Below are 18831 nucleotides of genomic sequence, written 5' to 3'. Positions count from 1 at the left end.
GCCTTTATGCTGTTCATGTTTACACAGACAGCCCACCAATTCCCTACGGCGCCACACCCGGGGCATCCACTTACCTTTAGATAATTTAAAGTGTCTGCCCTGTTTTGCCCTGCTTTTGCTTTTTATGATGCCTTAAAAAAAATAAATATAAAAAAAAATGACTAAATTAGCGCAACAAACTCGCGTCTTACGTGTCGTATGCGCAATGTGGCGAAAGTTGTTGACTTTGCTGCGAAAGATGAGAATGTTAAGTCGTTTAACCTACATGCTGCACATTAGAGTATACGTTGAGTACTTGACGCTTGACAGATTTGATGACCCGGCCCCCTGGCCCGCCCAAAGTTCCCGCCAGCTGCGCCCGTTTCAGCAATTACATTAAGTATACGCCGGGCTGTTCAGAGTTTTTGCCGCTTGCCGCCTCAAGTTTTACGGTGTTTGTTTACTTTTGATTTTGGTGTAGAATAAAACCACATTTCGTATTTAGTTTTATAATTCTTTTTGCAATTTTTATTTGACGTAAATTAAAAACGCATTTCAATTTATTACGCGTACGCACTGTATGCGGGCAAATAAATATACAATACTCGTATTTGGTTTTTTTCTTTTCTTCTCTGGATTTTCAAATTTTCCCCTTTCGTTTCATAAAACTAGCAAAATTCATTTACACACAACAACAACAAAAGAGAAAACTCATCAAAATTAACAATCATTTTATACATAAAATAGAAAAAATAAAGTAAATGGAATGTCAAATTGCTTTGGACATAAACAAAAGGCTCAACAATATGCGCAATTTAAATGCTCGTTCGTGTGTGTTTCTGTTAAGTAGAAAAGCATGTTTCCTTTTATGATGAAATTGGAAATTTTCAATAAATTATTTGCGAGCAATTGAATAATAAAAATTAAAAAAAAATTTTTTGTTGTAATTTTTTTTCAGTTTGGCCTTGCTTTAAACAATAATAATATATACACTTAAATTTGTTGTTGTTCTTTTTTTTTTTTTTTTAAGGTTTTATGTACTTAAATTTATAACTAAAACTAATGATAACATTTTTCTCTCTCTCCCACTGCTGCGTCTTTTGCTTCTTTTGTTCCAGTTTTCTTATTTATTTTCTTGTTAGTTTTATTCTCTGAATAGTTGGAATTGGTTTTCTGCTCTATGTTCGGCTGCCAGCTAAATGAAAAGTGTTTGCTTTCAACGGTTAATTGACTTGAGGAATGTGTGTTAAAAATTGAGTTGAGTTGATTTGAGTTAAGTTGAGTTGAGCTGAGTTTAGTGTTGGGCAATGGAAATTAATGTTGAGTTCTTAAGCAGTTTGCGAAAAGTATTGTACGAGTACATGCGTAATACATATATGTATTTTTTAATATATTTTTTAAATATTTTTTTTTTTTTACATATACAAAAAATTAATCAGTCTAAGTACGTGTTTTTATTTTTTTTGTATGCATTGTGTTGGAAAAGAATACATTTACATATGCACATATACATATGTAAATATATATGCCAATGCATTTTAACAATTTTTAGCCGCAACGGCTAGACTTATACACATCCAACTTTAACTTAAATATGGTATAGTTGAAACTTTTGTTTTTCTTGTTTTACTTTTATATATAAACCCATTCTTGTACTTGTCGTATTTAAGTTTGTGTGTGTGTATTTCTGTGTAACTGAGTATATATGTGTGTGTGGTTAACCGTATTTCAAACATAGAAACCACATACAACATCATTATCATCAACGTCATCAAATCCGAATAGTTGTAACTTATATATCACGACCTACACTCCCACTTTTTCCTTGCCAGCAGAACGTCATTTTTCAGGGAGCCTCAATTTCTTGTCGTATCGTAATTTTTTCTATTTAGTTGGTCGATTCCTGCATTTGCTCATTAGTTTCTCACGCATATTTGGTAAAGGCCCAACGTTGGGTGGACAGCGCCGAATTGCAGCCCTGCGCACTGATGCCCTGCTCATTGTGATCCCGACTATCCAGACACACATTGATCTTGTTGTGTTTCACTAGACCGCCGTCCCGCATGATCCAGCGTTGGTTTTCCGTATCGTCGCATGACTTCAGCACCACCTGCGAACCGCGGGCGAACTGGACGAGCGTCAGGCAGAGATCATCGTGCTTGATTTCGCCACGTTTCGAGTACGCCCATTCCTGATTGCCGCCCGTATTGTGGCAGGGGAATAGACCTGTAAATGTGTTGAATGAAATAAAATGGTAGTGTTGCAAAATGCAATAATCTCAATACGCAAAGTTTGCTTGGAGTTGATCAGGTTTTAGTATTAGAATGCGTTTGCTAAACGTTTGAAGCTAGCTAGTTCTTATTTATGATGATTAAAAATTACAATTACAATTATTTAGCTTAACGAAAGTTGATAGTGTTGTGAAATGTAATGCATCAAACTTTGTATTGTTGGTTAATAGGAAATGTCCAAATAAGTGTTTACACAACTATCTTATGGATAAATCAGTGCCGAAAGTGTTGTATATATCTAAGGTATACATAATTTTCTGATAATTCATAAAAAATATATATATCTTTCGTAAGTCTATTAATTGAATATTTTAGTTTTTGCCTAATCATTGTTTTTATAATTATAAACATATTCGAATTTGTTTTTTTTTTTTTTCACTTACCCACAGTGCCGTCAATAACATGACCCATAGTATCCAAGCATTCGGTTGTATCCTGTCTGAATTGGCCTACCTCCTGTGGCTCGGGCGCCTGCAGATCGGGATAGACGTTCTCCAAATACCATTTGAACGGCTTGCAATGCAATTTCTCCTTCAGAGCCAAACGATCATCAATGCTGAAGGAGGAAAACAAAGCAAAAAGCAGAGGCAACAAATTGAGATTAAGATTGAGAAGCTAGCCTTGCTTACTCACTTGCCAAACGGAATATTCTTGGCCAGCGGCACCGCATTGTAATAGTGCTGCTTGTAGTCATCCATCCAGACCTCGGCGGCACGTCGTGTATTTCTGGCAAAGACATTGCCACTGCCGCCGGGGAAGGTGTAGGGATGACGCTTGCGGAACACATGGCCAACACGACTGCAGGGTATTATCTCCAGGCTGCCACCGCATTGCCACACCCTGAACGAGATTTCCAGATTCTCACCGCCCCAGACATCCATCTTCATATCGTATTTGCCTAGCTTATTGAAGTACGCCTTATCGATGACAAACAGCCCGCCCGCAATCATGGGCGTGCGTATGGCAGTGGTCGGATCATTGTGTCGGGCCGCACGCTCCGTGGGGCTCAGATATTCCCATTTGAATATCAGATTCCAATCGAAACCGCCGCGCAGATCCGCCGAGGCGCCAATATACTGAAAGTTGTCCATGCTAATCACATCGATGACGGGGCATACCACACGCGTGGGATCCTCACGCACACGTTCCAAGAGCGGCTCCAGCCACTGCTCGTTGCACTCCACGTGGCTGTCGAGGAAGGTCAAAACACTGCTAACGGCTGCATCGGCACCGCGTACACGCGATCGGACTAAGCCCTCGCGTTTATCGTTGCGTATGATGCGCACCTTGTCGATCTTGGCCAGCTCCAGACCGTCCTCGGCTGGACGGGAGAAATAAGATAGCAAGGGATATTCACATTTTGGTAAGTTTCGCATTATAGAAATCTTTTATTTATAAGTTTTATTATTTCTATATATGAATTTGCGTAAAGGAAGTCGCTAGTTCGATTGCAGGACTGAGCCACAACTCTGAAGCTCGGAAATCTATAAACAATTGGATTTGCATTCGTCAAAGGGTTGAATTATGGCTTAAGTGGTTCACTTTCTTAACTCGGGAACTATCCAAGTTGTAAAGTTTAAATTGGCTATTAATGTGCCTTGCATCTTATTAACAAATTCTGCAAAAGCGATCCAAGCGTAAGCATTAGATACTTTCGGGAATTATGAAAATATTCAGACAAATAAAAGGGTTCACAGTCTCAGCATAAAACTGAAGCAAGAGATATATCCACGCTTGTAAATAAGCGTACACTTTAATATATTGATTCCCATATTTCAAATTCTTTATCTAACAAAATTTATAGAAGTCTCAATTATAGCCTGTCTTCACTAGCAGTTCACAATTTTGAAGGAAAATATAATTTGAGATAGTAATAAATAATTAGGTATTGCTTCTATATAAATCGAACTTAAAAGCGAATGAAATTCAACTTTTGGTCATATGAAAAATATTTAAAATTCTCAAGAAATGTGAAAAACCAAACAAATACTTACGATGATCACTGTAATCATCGACCAGCACAATTTCGCGTATTAGATGCTCGGGACTGCGATTCAGAACGCTGACAATGGTGCGCAAAAGCGTTGATCTCGCTTCATTGTGGAAGGTTATGATGACGCTCGTCTCGGGCAGATCCTCACGATACTTTTTCGTGCGGCACCTAAAGAACAAATGCCAAATTCCTGCATGAGTTGAGATTCTGCTGTGTCTTTTCATTTTCACTTACATGGGATTCCGGGTGTCGGGTATTTCACGATTGCTGGGCAGCGCATCGCTGGCTTCCTGATTGAAGCGATTCCGTATGTACGGATCCTCGCCGCTGCGCAGCCCACCGCCGCGTATGTAGCCCGCCTCGTCAAAGTACTCGACCTCGCCGCCGCGAGCGCTCGGTCCAACGGCCAGTCGACCGCCGACTGTGCCGCCGGCGCTGCCGCTGATGCCCTGAGAGGTCTCCTCCAGAGCCACAATGCCATTCAACTTGAGGCCATGCACCGCATTGCGTTCAAAGTCCTTTACAGAGCCGATTAAAATGACATTGCCACCGGGATCATCGGCGCCGCTGCCACCGATGCCGCCAGCCACACGTATGCCCGAGTTGGCAGCCGGCGCCCACTGACGAGATGTTGATGCGCCTGCCGATATATCGTCCTGATACTGTTGCATGGCCGTTGCCACCTCACGTAACCGCAGTGCTCGATTTTCAACCTGAATAGCGAAAGAGAAGAGAACAAGAGAGAGAGAGAGTTGCCCCATTTAATTTATTTCTTTAATCTGCGGTACTTTGGTGACGCCGCCAATGCGGCAATAATTCAACACAACTGCAAACAGACGCCTGTTGAAGAAGGGGGAAGGAGGGGGGGGGGGGGGAGGGTTCTACAACTTGCAACAAGAACAAGGAGGGGAGGCAACAAAAAAAACCTCTTCAGTTTACACTTTTCGAGCCAGAGGCTGACTTATGGCTCAGAGCGCACAACACAAAAATTCTTGTTTGCCAGTTTCGTGTTTTGTTTCAAAGATTCATAATCTATAAAGAGTGGCAAAGGTGCCGTAGTCTGACCCAGTTGCAGTTTGCTTAAGCCGGAAAAAATACACTTTAATTTATATGCGACAAGTTTAGGGTATGCAATAAATTGTTTGAAAATCTTTCTAAGTTTAAGACAATGCCGGCATATATAATGTTGGCAGTTTAAGTATACAAGCAGAGAGAATTATCGATTATTGAAATCGAATATCTTGGAATTACATTTTGATATTATTTTCGACCTTTCAGTGGTAACTGTCCTTTAATAAAAAAATAGTCTAACGTTGAAATTACAAATATTATTATATGCCTCAAAAATATAACGTATTAAAGTTAAAGTAAATCAAACGGCTGCTCGCAGGCTGTCCCACGTCCGGCTTAAGCTTGTATGTGTCAAGTTTTCCAAAACTTGTGCGAAAATCTCAATCACATGGCAAAACCCTGAAAAGGGTAGCAGCTGCTGAGGAAACACTGCCCAACTTCCTTGTACAGTATTCAATTGGCAACCATTTGGTCTTAAAGTTTGATGAGGAGGCAGAGCAAAAACTTTGGGACTTAACTAATGATCCATTGCTTTGTTGTTGTTGTTGCTGTATTTGTTGCTTAACGCTATTAAAAAAGCCAAATATTGACCGACTGCAGGCTCGCTCACCCTAATCGAGCGAGACAGAGTGAAAAAGCGAGAATGAGAAAGAGAAAGAGACGTCGGGCGAGTCGTCCCTTGGTCATCGTATGCGCTGCCCTTGACTCGATTATTAATTGCCTTCTATATTTGAATCTATTTGTCATGCTTTTTCCTGGCTTTATAAGCCAAAGTACAGGGCACAAAAATAAACGTTGCTTGTATTGCAGACCCTCATTTGTTATACGCTGCGTATGCGTGTTTTTTTTATTATTATATATATCTTTAATTTTTAGCATAGTGCGTCACGTTTCGAATTCAACTTCCGTTTCATTTGACTAGGTTTTGGTTTAGCATTTTCTTACGATTTACATGAGACGTGCGCCTTTTAACGCCATTTCGAAACCATTTTTATTGCGATTCAAAGGAGCGCAACAGCCCCAACTCAAGAGAGCTTTCAGCACATTCAACACGAGACACAAGTCGCCAAGACTTTTGGCCCCTTTCAACGGGCAACGTGTCTGCATTTTAAAATATGTTTTTAAAATGCTCTCAAAGCTTGAATTATGTGACTTTTTGCATTTATTTCAATTGAAGAGAAAGGATGCGCGAGAAGGGTTTTTGTGCGTCTGTTTGGTGCGCATTATATATAAGCTTTTGTTTTTACTTGTGCAACAATCACAGCTGAAATCTTCGGCTTAATTTTAAAATTTATAATGTACCTTTATTTACAAGTAGACGTTAAATTTAACTTGCAAATTTTGCTTACATTTTCCATTAGAAATTATTTCATCTAAGCAAAATGCTATTTTGAAGTCAGCAATAAAGAAATCTCTCTCTATAAAGAAATTCCGCTTTAAAATTATTATGTATTTACCAACACTTGTGCTTTTTAATAAACTACTCGATTTATCAAAATATTTATGTTCACAGTAAGATACCTTCATTAAGGACTTATTCCCGTCTTACCCCAATTGTAAATATTGTGCTCATCTCAATGCGCGTTTTATATGAGTTTGTCTCTCTTTACATTGGCCATAACAATGTGCTTAGTCTGTTTCTGTATCAGATGAGCTTATGGTATAAAATCATGATGCATTCAGCTGCGATGCCATTGGTTATTATCCTTAATTACGAGCAGAGACTGAGCTGCTTTTTACTTTTATGCATGCACACTAAGTGACGGTCGGGCTAAGGGAAAATGAATGAAAAAAGTACAAGAAGAAGAAGAAAAAGAAAACTGTGTGTGATATGTGACAATGGAGTCTGTGTAAAATGCAGACAACAAAAGACGATAATGAACATGGTGACAATAAACAAGTGTTGTGTATGGAAAGCCGACAAGAAAATACCTTAGCAAGTGTATTAATTACAGGTTCAGTATGATATCGGTTATGTTTATCGAATGAGAACTTTAATAATGTGTTTTGAATACTTCAAGGAGTATGTGTTTATATATGGTATCCAAATATTTGCTTTTCAAATCAAATCGAATCAAATCAAAGCGAGTATCTATTACAAATTGCATATCGCAGCTGTCTGTCGTATATTTATATCGAATACTTTTATCTGGAATGTTGAGTATCTATCGTTTATCGACTATTTGTGCATCATTACAAATCAACTTCAATGCCTTGCAAGGTCGCAACTCGACACATAATCAACGTAGCCCATGTAAAGCTGAGGAATGGGTATGTAGGTGCACACTGCGTATACGCAATGTTCCAGACATGAACTAGTACGCTTCTTATCGCAGGTCATCCCAGTAGGAAATAGGTATTGTACGGATACCCCCACTTAAATCACATTCCCCCACCAACCGCATTCAGTTGCCATGCAAATGCCATTGGCAACAGTTTCAATTTTGCCATTCGATTTGTCGCTTTTGCATCGCTCTTCGCTCATGTGTAACTTAATTAGTTTCATTGTTTGTTGTGTGTGTGTGTTGTGTTGTGTTGTGTGTGTTGGTCGAATGAGAGTGGGAGGGGGCGATGGTGGGGTAGCTTGGGGACTTATGGTCATTGATTGGCTGTGATGCTGTGTGCCCGGACGCTTTATGTGCTGAACTGTGTAAGCGGCTTATTTGTAGATCATTATGCGCATTTTGTAGTTGTAATTGACAGCAGCAACAATCGAGAACAAAACCAAAGCCGAACTCGACCCTGGAACGAACCCACAGAGTAACCCGTATGCAATCGATATATTGGTTATTAACTTGTTACAGCCACTAATTAGGCATAAATCAAATGAGTGTGTTTTGCCTTTATAATAAATGGCCAACGCATTCGACGCTCCCTCCACTCCCCTCTCACATAACTAGATTTATAGATGGGCACAACACGAAAATTGGCAAAGTTTTTGTGCGTGGTTGCAATTCCTGATAACAATTGCCAGTATGTGTTTAAGCTGTTTGATAATCAGGCTGGTAAACACCTCTTATTTTCTTTGTAACAACATTTTAATTAAGGTATCCTCTATTTATTTAAAAGAAAGTATCGATGCTTTAGCTTAACTTAATTCCAATTTGAAGCAGATTTATCTTGGGTTTGAAATGCAAAACCTTGAAGTAAGAAACATGCGAAAGTTTAATTAATTTTCCTATATTTTATATGTTTTGCCAACAACTATCGCTACTATAAACTATGGACTTCAACCAAGCTACCTCTATTAATTTTTGTTTTGCGTGTGAAGTCCTTAGGTTAAATACTTTCTGCTAGCCATAACATACATAGTCTTACATTCATCACACTCTGCTTAAACAGAGCTTAAACAGGGTATAAAATTATATTTCTGTTTGCGCTGCCATCAATACTAGCGACTGTCAGGCTCATATTCCATTCTATAAATAACCACGATTGCTCCCCAGTGTGCAGCACGTGTCAAACATACGCTATATACTATATATCTTTATATCTTTATATATATAATATATCTGAAATGTGATTGAGCTGCTGGGCACTACAGCATTTAAGTGTGCAATCCGTTTTGTGGAACGTGATATTTGGGGCTTAACTAAACTTGGGCGCGCATTAAGCCACGACGCTTATTTCGACACCTTTTGTTCGACCATCAATCAATCAAGCGCTCAATAGACACTTATGTATATTGACCTAAACTATACAATTTCCCATTGCTGCTCATCCAAACTGTGTCATTAGTCAATCCACAGCAACAACAACAACAACTACGGCAAACAATCTCATCGATATGGTTGGTGCCGCGCAACAAGTTGCCACAAATGGATTTTATTTTATTTTTCCTTTTTTTTTGGTTTTGGCCTTTTTTTCAATAGCTCTATATCTGATGAAAAGTTCAACGTTTGAGTTCAATGTCTTGTCTTCTACATTTTTTTTTTGCTATTTGTATTTTGTTGTTTTCTCTTTTTGTTTTTTGGTTTTTTACAAACAACTTGAAACAAATCATTGAAATTAGTTCGGACTTTAATGGTTTTCAGCTTTAAATGGCAGCTGCGCAACAAAATAAAAGTAAGAGTGCTCGAGGCAAGTGCACTCGACTGCAAGATACCCTGCAGGCAAAATAGTGCTTTAAATATGCATACAACAAATTATCCAACTGGTTTTCAGTTAAAATGTATTTAAAAAACTTTCATGTAGATTATGAGATCTTGAACACAATTTACAGGCTATTTAAATAACGTTCTTTTATTGTCTATGTAGCCTACATAGAAATGCCTCTGATGCATCTAGTCCCTAATTTATTTAAATTGTGCCAAATCCCCTTCTTTATATAGTCTCGTAGTTTAATAAGGCTAACAAATGAAAAGACTCTCAACTGTGGTCCCAACTGTGGTCTTGTGCCTGTTTTAAACAAAAGTGCGTTCCATCTTGTTGGGTGTAGGATACAAATATTTTGTATCAATTAAATACTTTTTAATATAATTACTTTTCATCTGCTTTATAATATTCAAACACATCTGCCTGCAACTGTCTAAGTTTCTTTTTTATGCTTGCAATTCAAATTTATTAATTAATTTAAATCCAATAAAAAAGCACTTTAAACAATATTTAGTTCTTTGCAAACTTTTTGTACGTATTTAAAATTTCCATTAAAATCTTATGCCCAAGTCAGGTTTCATTTTCAATTCAACTGTTATTCTTGGCTGTGTGTGTATTTGTGTGTGTGTTAGCCAGGGTTTGGTGTGTTTGTATGTTGCCAACTGTCTGCAGACGAAAATATTTTTGTGTTTTGTCGAATCAATATTTTTGGGCGTGCATAGATTTTTAATTGAATTTTGTTGTTTCTTTTTGTTGTCATTTTGTTGGCTTTTGGTTCTGGCGTTGAACAACAATGCCACATGCTGAAAGTTGGGTTGCTTGGTTGGGTGTGGCCCGCATTCGATTCTTGGCATGTGCAGGCCCAGGTGAAAGGCCTAAACCGATTCACAATGCGTTTTGCTGTTCAATTTGTATTTAATCAGCATTCATGGACTTATATTGTACATAGAAAGCCATTTTACAGCTCATATGAAATATTATTGAGTTTAATTCCAACTATGCACAGCTTTGGCCAAAGCATTGAAGATGTAGCCCATTTGCTGGCAAATGTTATCCGTCTCTTTGACGTTAACAAAGACATTTCGGGTGAAAACAAATTTGATACGTTCCAATTACTAAATTATGCACTCTACTTGGCAGCTGCTACACATGAAACTACGCGATGGGAAAATCATTCAGCTGGAAGACTGAACAGCTGAGTTCAGAAAACAAAAAATACAAAAAAAAAAAACAGAAACATAAATAAATAAAATAGAAACACGAAACATGAAAAAACGAAACGAACCAAAGCTGGGGTTAAGCTTCAGCGATTGAGGGGCGAAAAAAAAAAACATAAATGAAAACATGAAAAGAAAATGCTGGCGAAAATGTTCACTAATTAAGAAAAAGAAAATATAAATAAAAGTAAATGAAGCTGAAACAGAATAACAGAAAACAAAAGCAAATTTGGGACGCCGAGATTAAATATAAATTAATAATATATACATATACATATATATGTCGAATGATATATATAAAAATGATAAACAAATTTCCAGTAATAATTGTGACGACTGCACAGTGATAGCATATGATGCAGAAAGCTAAGACAAGAGTTTCTTATGAAAAGACTTTTTAGCAGTTCTTTCAACTCTTCAGAACATATAGCTATGGGTTAGTTTCTATGGGTTAAGCCCTTACCAGATCAGATAAATAAACTAAAACTCTGCGCAAGGTTTCGAATACCTTTTATTTGCATCTCTTTAACTGCACGCTCAAAATTCTAACAGTGAGAAAACAATTATTAAAAAAAAAAAATGATAAGACTTTTCACAAGTCTTCCTAAATAACGCTCATTCCTGAAGGCTTGCGTTATATGCTTAGGTAGGATTGGTTGACTAATTTCTTGGCTTATCGCTGCTGGGCTTCTCGGGACTGATGTCGGCCAGCATCTTTTGTGTTTCCTGCGCCAGATTCACCAGTGTGCCCAGATCACGTTCCAAGGTATCAATGCGCTTCTTTTGCAGCTCAATAACATTTAGAAAGCGTTCTATCTCCTGGCCGCGTGACATGGCCAGTGCACGCCAATAGACAACATCGTCGGTGACATCAACATAATCGGCCATCGATTTGGCGTGATTCAAACGCTTCTGCAGCATCAGCACAACCTGGGCCAGGGTGTGCAGGCTCAAGCGTCTGTTAACAGCTTTCACTTTTATTTCACTGTCGCCGGCGGAACCTAAAGCGAACGAATCGGTCAGTGGCGTGACATCGGGCATGCTAACGTCCAAATTCTGATATATTTCATCCCCCGTAATATAATCTTTGGGTTTTTTATGAATACTTAGTTCGTTGGGTTCACCAGGCTCCGCTATGATCTTCAGATTGCTCATCATATCAACGGCTTCGTTAACCAGTTGATTATCCAGAGTGTTGTCCATGTTCTTGATAAACTGATTCAAATAGCGCGATTTTAAATCAAAATCTAAAATATTAATTTGGACTTTCTGCCTGGTTGATTGAGTTAAATTTTCAAAACAAATTTCATTTGATATATATTTATAAAAATACATATATTTCTCTTTTTGTAGCACACGGCAGAGCTTACTCTGAAAGGCGAAATATTCGACAACATTCTCTGTTGACTATTTCATACGAAACTTTATTTTAAAGCCGCTTTTTGAGCAACTCGTACAACATTTGGCTCCCAACCGAAATCTTGTCTATTTTACTTGATTTCTATCATAAAAACTTTAATTGCTGCGTGAACATTTCCGCAGAAAAATTGTTCACTCGCCAGCTTCAATTTCCGCGCGTCGCATCTCTATATATATATATTATATTTTTTATGGCACATTTAACAACACACGAAATCTTGTACATGGCTAATTTCCTATTCGGAGTACCCAAACATTTGCTCTCTCTACTTTTAATGAGCTGCTAGCTTTAAGTTTTGATATTGTTTCTTTTTTCACTGAGGTCATATTTACATTAAGACATTTGCACGTTGATGATTGCAATAAAGCGATAGAAATGTATTTTCCTAATGTGCAACTTCTTAATGTAATTTGTCATGGAAAGCAAGTGCAGAGGTGATCGGATTGTAGATGCCCTGTGCTAAATCTTTGTTGCTCTCATTTGCATAAAAGTAGTATTACTTTATTTTGAAGCATTTCAATTTACACGTCTAGAAGTGCAGCCAAATTATAGATGGGAAATATGACTTTGGTAGGAAAAGGCTCTAGTCTTGAATTTAACTCAGATCCATAACAGGCTGTATTTATCCTACCCTTCTTATTTTGTATGAAGAATCAATTATCATAAGCTGAGTAATGGAAACAATTTATTGCGATTTATTTATACAGACATATGCTAAACACTTTAGTCTCAACGATTTCTGCAGAAATGTGGTGGCATTTTCCAAAAATAAAGTTAATCGTGTATACAAATTTACATGCCTCACTTCATAGTTCTAAACCCCAAGCAGGCGGAGTTCAGCAAGGACACAGACCTCTTTATCACTTCTGTCTGCCCATAGACCTTCTTTTTTTTTATGTCTATAGGGTATATAAAAAGGTTAACAAACTTCACAGGCAAATGGCAGGCGCTTATCAGATTTGCCTGTCAATCGGCTGCTTATGGGCAATTTGCAAAAGCCGCAAGGCAACAAAAATTTGTTGGCCCAAAAAGTGCAAACTGTAAACATGACGAGTAATTTATTGTCTTTGGCCAAACAATGGCAATGTTAAATGCGTTGAATGCTCCACAAAATATGGTACAAATAAATAAATAAATAAATGTATATAATTTATAAACTATTACGAGGCCGTTGCATGTGTGAAATGCACAGCAGCTGCAGTTAATTGGCCTCAGAGGTTAATTGAAAAATCTCTCACATGCAGACACGTAAAGCTGTATACAACCTGCCTTTCCCCTCCCACCCGAAACTCTCTCCATGTGCTTTGTAGATCTATCTTTTACACACATACTCACACTCAGCTGTTGCTTTGGTGTCTCGCTATGATTGTGGCAATGCGAAGTTGCGCAACTTGAAATTCATTTGCTGCAGATGAGACTGGGGCGGCGAGACGAGCAGATGCCAAACCGAATTGCGGCCAAAGCAACAATTGCACATTGTTGTGTAGCAGAGTGTTGTGCATGTGTATTTGTGTGTGTGTGGCATCTTCACGACGATGGGGCAACAAAGTCGCGGAGTCAAAAGCCTTCCTTGTGTCTTATGGCTAAGTAGCTGCAGCTGTCGGTTAACTCGTCTCCAAATTCAGCCTTCATTTTTGGCTAAGACCAAAAACCAACAAGCTGGCGGCCTTTTCTCTCGGGCTGCCAGCATGCAAAACTCAATTAACCAATCTTTTTGGCGGGCTGCACGGGTCCTCTGCTAGTTTGGGCTTACGCTAAGCAGCCAAACAATTAAACCACAAATGTTGTTGCTGATGGAAAGTTGCTTGCTTTCAGTTAAGCCTAAAACTTTCGACGCAAAGAACTTAATTTAATTTAGAAAACATGACTTTTACTCATAAGCTCAACCTTAAAGTAGTTAATATACTTAAAGATAGCTAAAATATGACTGTAAAATATTGCTACAGCCTATAACTTTTATAATTTTCACAAAAATAAAAAAACATACATTATTTATTATTTATTACCTTAATATATAAAACAGTTTTCCTTGACTGATTGGTGATCAAAGCACAGCCCGTTAAGTTGGAGCTACGAGAAAATCTACCCAAATGTCTTAAAAAATCGCAAAATCAAAGATCTTTCAAATTAATTTACGGAGTTTCTTACTTTAACCAAATCTCGGTCAAAACTCGACCAATTTTCATGAGTCTTGGTTTCTTGTACATAGATATCCCTCTAGATTAATCTGGCATTCAAATCTGAATACCTAATTTTTAGTCGAAATTCATGTCAACATCTTACCCCTAGGATTCGTACCTTTTAGATTCGTATATATACATGACATAGTTCGAAATTTCCCACCCCCATAACTCGGTCAAAAATCAACCGAATTTCATGAGTCTTGGTTTTTTGTACATAGATTTCCCTCTAGATTAAACTGGCATTCAAATCTGAATACCTAATTTTTAGTCGAAATTCATGTCAAAATCTTACCCTTAGGATTCGTACCTTTAAGATTCGTATATAGACATGACATAGTAAGAAATTTCCCACCCCCATAACTCGGTCAAAAATCAACCGAATTTCATGAGTCTTGGTTTTCTGTACATAGATTTCCCTCTAGATTAATCTGGCATTCAAATCTGAATACCTAATTTTTAGTCGAAATTCATGTCAAAATCTTACCCCTAAGATTCGTATATAGATATAGGTTGAAATTTCCCACCCCCATAACTCGGTCAAAAATCAACCGAATTTCATGAGTCTTGTTTTTTTGTGCATAGATTTCCCTCTAGATTAATCTGGCATTCAACTCTGAATACCCAATTTTTAGTCGAAATTCATGTCAAAATCGTATCCCTAAGATTCGTATATGGACATAGGTCGAAATTTCCCACTCCCAAACACGGTCAAAATCAACCGAATTTCATGAGTCTTGGTTTTTTGTGCACAGATTTCCCTCTAGATTAATCTGGCATTCAAATCTGAATACCTAATTTTTAGTCGAAATTAATGTCAAAATCTTACCCTTAGGATTCGTACCTTTAAGATTCGTATATAGACATGACATAGTAAGAAATTTCCCACCCCCATAACTCGGTCAAAAATCAACCGAATTTCATGAGTCTTGGTTTTTTGTACATAGATTTCCCTCTAGATTAAACTGGCATTCAAATCTGAATACCTAATTTTAGTCGAAATTCATGTCAAAATCTTACCCCTAAGATTCGTATATAGATATAGGTCGAAATTTCCCACCCCCATAACTCGGTAAAAAATCAACCGAATTTCATGAGTCTTGTTTTTTTGTGCATAGATTTCCCTCTAGATTAATCTGGCATTCAACTCTGAATACCCAATTTTTAGTTGAAATTCATGTCAAAATCGTATCCCTAAGATTCGTATATGGACATAGGTCGAAATTTCCCACTCCCAAACTCGGTCAAAAATCAACCGAATTTCATGAGTCTTGGTTTTTTGTACATAGTTTTCCCTCTAGATTAATCTGGCATTCAAATCTCTATACATAATTTTTGGGCGACTTTCATGTCAAAATCTTACCCCTAGGATTCGTACCTTTAAGATTCGTATATAGACATGACTAGTTCGAAATTTCTCACCCCCATAACTCGGTCAAAAATCAACCGAACTTCATGAGTCTTGGTTTTTTGTGCACAGATTTCCCTCTAGATTAATCTGGCATTCAAATCTGAATACCTAAATTTTAGTCGAAATTCATGTCAAAATCTTACCCCTAGGATTCGTACCTTTAAGATTCGTATATAGACATGACATAGTTCGAAATTTCCCACCCCCATAACTCGGTCAAAAACCAACCGATTTTCATGAGTCTTGGTTTTTTGTGCATAGATTTCCCTCTGGATTAATTTGGCATTCAAATCTAAATACCTAATTTTTAGTCGAAATTCATGTCAAAATCTTACCCCTAAGATTCGTTAATGGACATGGGTCGAAATTTCCCACTCCCATAACTCGGTAAAAATCAACCGAATTTCATGAGTCTTGGTTTTTTGTGCATAGATTTCCCTCTAGATTAATCTGGCATTCAAATCTAAATACCTAATTTTTAGTCGAAATTCATGTCAAAATCTTACCCCTAGGATTCGTACCTTTAAGATTCGTATATAGACATGACATAGTAAGAAATTTCCCACCCCCATAACTCGGTCAAAAATCAACCGAATTTCATGAGTCTTGGTTTTTTGTACATAGTTTTCCCTCTAGATTAATCTGGCATTCAAATCTCTATACATAATTTTTGGGCGAAATTCATGTCAAAATCTTACCCCTAGGATTCCTACCTTTAAGATTCGTATATAGACATGACATAGTTCGAAATTTCCCACCCCCATAACTCGATCAAAAATCAACAGAATTTCATGAGTCTTGTTTTTTTGTACATAGATTTCCCTCTAGATTAATCTGACATTCAAATCTGAATACCTAATTTTTAGCCGAAATTCATGTCAAAATCTTACCCCTAGGATTCGTACCTTTAAGATTCGTATATAGACATGACATAGTTCGAAATTTCCCACCCCCATAACTCGGTCAAAAACCAACCGATTTTCATGAGTCTTGGTTTTTTGTACATAGTTTTCCCTCTAGATTAATCTGGCATTCAAATCTGAATACCTAATTTTTAGTCGAAATTCATGTCAAAATCTTACCCCTAGGATTCGTACCTTTAAGATTCGTATATAGACATGACATAGTAAGAAATTTCCCACCCCCATAACTCGGTCAAAAATCAACCGAATTTCATGAGTCTTGGTTTTTTGTACATAGTTTTCCCTCTAGATTAATTTGGCATTCAAATCTGAATACCTAATTTTTAGTCGAAATTCATCTCAAAATCGTATCCCTAAGATTCGTATATGGACATAGGTCGAAATTTCCCACCCCCATAACTCGGTCAAAAATCAACCGAATTTCATGAGTCTTGGTTTTTTGTACATAGTTTTCCCTCTAGATTAATCTGGCATTCAAATCTCTATACATAATTTTTGGGCGACTTTCATGTCAAAATCTTACCCCTAGGATTCGTACCTTTAAGATTCGTATATAGACATGACTAGTTCGAAATTTCTCACCCCCATAACTCGGTCAAAAATCAACCGAACTTCATGAGTCTTGGTTTTTTGTGCACAGATTTCCCTCTAGATTAATCTGGCATTCAAATCTGAATACCTAAATTTTAGTCGAAATTCATGTCAAAATCTTACCCCTAGGATTCGTACCTTTTAGATTCGTATATACACTTGACATAGTTCGAAATTTCCCACCAACATAACTCGGTCAAAAACCAACCGATTTTCATGAGTCTTGGTTTTTTGTGCATAGATTTCCCTCTGGATTAATTTGGCATTCAAATCTAAATACCTAATTTTTAGTCGAAATTCATGTCAAAATCTTACCCCTAAGATTCGTTAATGGACATGGGTCGAAATTTCCCACTCCCATAACTCGGTAAAAATCAACCGAATTTCATGAGTCTTGGTTTTTTGTGCATAGATTTCCCTCTAGATTAATCTGGCATTCAAATCTAAATACCTAATTTTTAGTCGAAATTCATGTCAAAATCTTACCCCTAGGATTCGTACCTTTAAGATTCGTATATAGACATGACATAGTTAGAAATTTCCCACCCCCATAACTCGGTCAAAAATCAACCGAATTTCATGAGTCTTGGTTTTTTGTACATAGTTTTCCCTCTAGATTAATCTGGCATTCAAATCTCTATACATAATTTTTGGGCGAAATTCATGTCAAAATCTTACCCCTAGGATTCCTACCTTTAAGATTCGTATATAGACATGACATAGTTCGAAATTTCCCACCCCCATAACTCGATCAAAAATCAACAGAATTTCATGAGTCTTGTTTTTTTGTACATAGATTTCCCTCTAGATTAATCTGACATTCAAATCTGAATACCTAATTTTTAGCCGAAATTCATGTCAAAATCTTACCCCTAGGATTCGTACCTTTAAGATTCGTATATAGACATGACATAGTTCGAAATTTCCCACCCCCATAACTCGGTCAAAAACCAACCGATTTTCATGAGTCTTGGTTTTTTGTACATAGTTTTCCCTCTAGATTAATCTGGCATTCAAATCTGAATACCTAATTTTTAGTCGAAATTCATGTCAAAATCTTACCCCTAGGATTCGTACCTTTAAGATTCGTATATAGACATGACATAGTAAGAAATTTCCCACCCCCATAACTCGGTCAAAAATCAACCGAATTTCATGAGTCTTGGTTTTTTGTACATAGTTTTCCCTCTAGATTAATTTGGCATTCAAATCTGAATACCTAATTTTTAGTCGAAATTCATCTCAAAATCGTATCCCTAAGATTCGTATATGGACATAGGTCGAAATTTCCCACCCCCATAACTCGGTCAAAAATCAACCGAATTTCATGAGTCTTGGTTTTTTGTACATAGTTTTCCCTCTAGATTAATCTGGCATTCAAATCTCTATACATAATTTTTGGGCGACTTTCATGTCAAAATCTTACCCCTAGGATTCGTACCTTTAAGATTCGTATATAGACATGACTAGTTCGAAATTTCTCACCCCCATAACTCGGTCAAAAATCAACCGAACTTCATGAGTCTTGGTTTTTTGTGCACAGATTTCCCTCTAGATTAATCTGGCATTCAAATCTGAATACCTAAATTTTAGTCGAAATTCATGTCAAAATCTTACCCCTAGGATTCGTACCTTTTAGATTCGTATATACACTTGACAT

At 37.3% G+C, this 18831-nt stretch overlaps 3 protein-coding genes across 4 annotated transcripts in view; 1 reads left to right on the top strand and 2 right to left on the bottom strand.

Annotated features, from left to right (window-relative positions):
- Positions 1 to 479: 479 nt before the first annotated feature.
- The window catches only part of Pgant2 (polypeptide N-acetylgalactosaminyltransferase 2), a 45288-nt gene continuing 26936 nt past the window's right edge, over positions 480 to 18831 (bottom strand). For both annotated transcript variants that reach the window (XM_032438726.2, XM_002051769.4), the window contains exons 3-7: positions 4498 to 4976; positions 4265 to 4431; positions 2904 to 3591; positions 2654 to 2826; positions 480 to 2205 (exon numbers count right to left, since the gene is read on the bottom strand). In XM_032438726.2, the coding sequence (XP_032294617.1) occupies positions 1904 to 2205; positions 2654 to 2826; positions 2904 to 3591; positions 4265 to 4431; positions 4498 to 4976 (1809 nt within the window). In that variant the 3' untranslated portion in view covers positions 480 to 1903. The remainder of the gene's footprint in view (positions 2206 to 2653; positions 2827 to 2903; positions 3592 to 4264; positions 4432 to 4497; positions 4977 to 18831) is intronic.
- Positions 3506 to 18831, top strand: part of LOC6628238 (mucin-2) — a 92842-nt gene continuing 77516 nt past the window's right edge. The window contains exon 1 of the mRNA XM_015172781.3: positions 3506 to 3633. The gene's annotated coding sequence lies outside the window, so the exon portion shown is untranslated. The remainder of the gene's footprint in view (positions 3634 to 18831) is intronic.
- On the bottom strand, positions 11148 to 11967 carry LOC26531829 (uncharacterized). Its single transcript, XM_015173504.3, has one exon. It carries the CDS (start codon positions 11847 to 11849, stop codon positions 11307 to 11309), a length of 543 nt encoding a protein of 180 aa, XP_015028990.1. The 5' UTR covers positions 11850 to 11967; the 3' UTR covers positions 11148 to 11306.

The sequence above is a fragment of the Drosophila virilis genome, chromosome 4, assembly GCF_030788295.1.
Source record: "Drosophila virilis strain 15010-1051.87 chromosome 4, Dvir_AGI_RSII-ME, whole genome shotgun sequence".
Classification (NCBI taxonomy): domain Eukaryota; kingdom Metazoa; phylum Arthropoda; class Insecta; order Diptera; family Drosophilidae; genus Drosophila; species Drosophila virilis.
Note: the sequence above shows the minus strand (reverse complement) of the source record. Positions and strands in the feature narration are given on the sequence as shown.

Excerpts from the sequence above, each read along its gene's own strand:
- LOC26531829 (XM_015173504.3), bottom strand. The coding sequence starts at position 11,849 with ATGGACAACACTCTGGATAATCAACTGGTTAACGAAGCCGTTGATATG.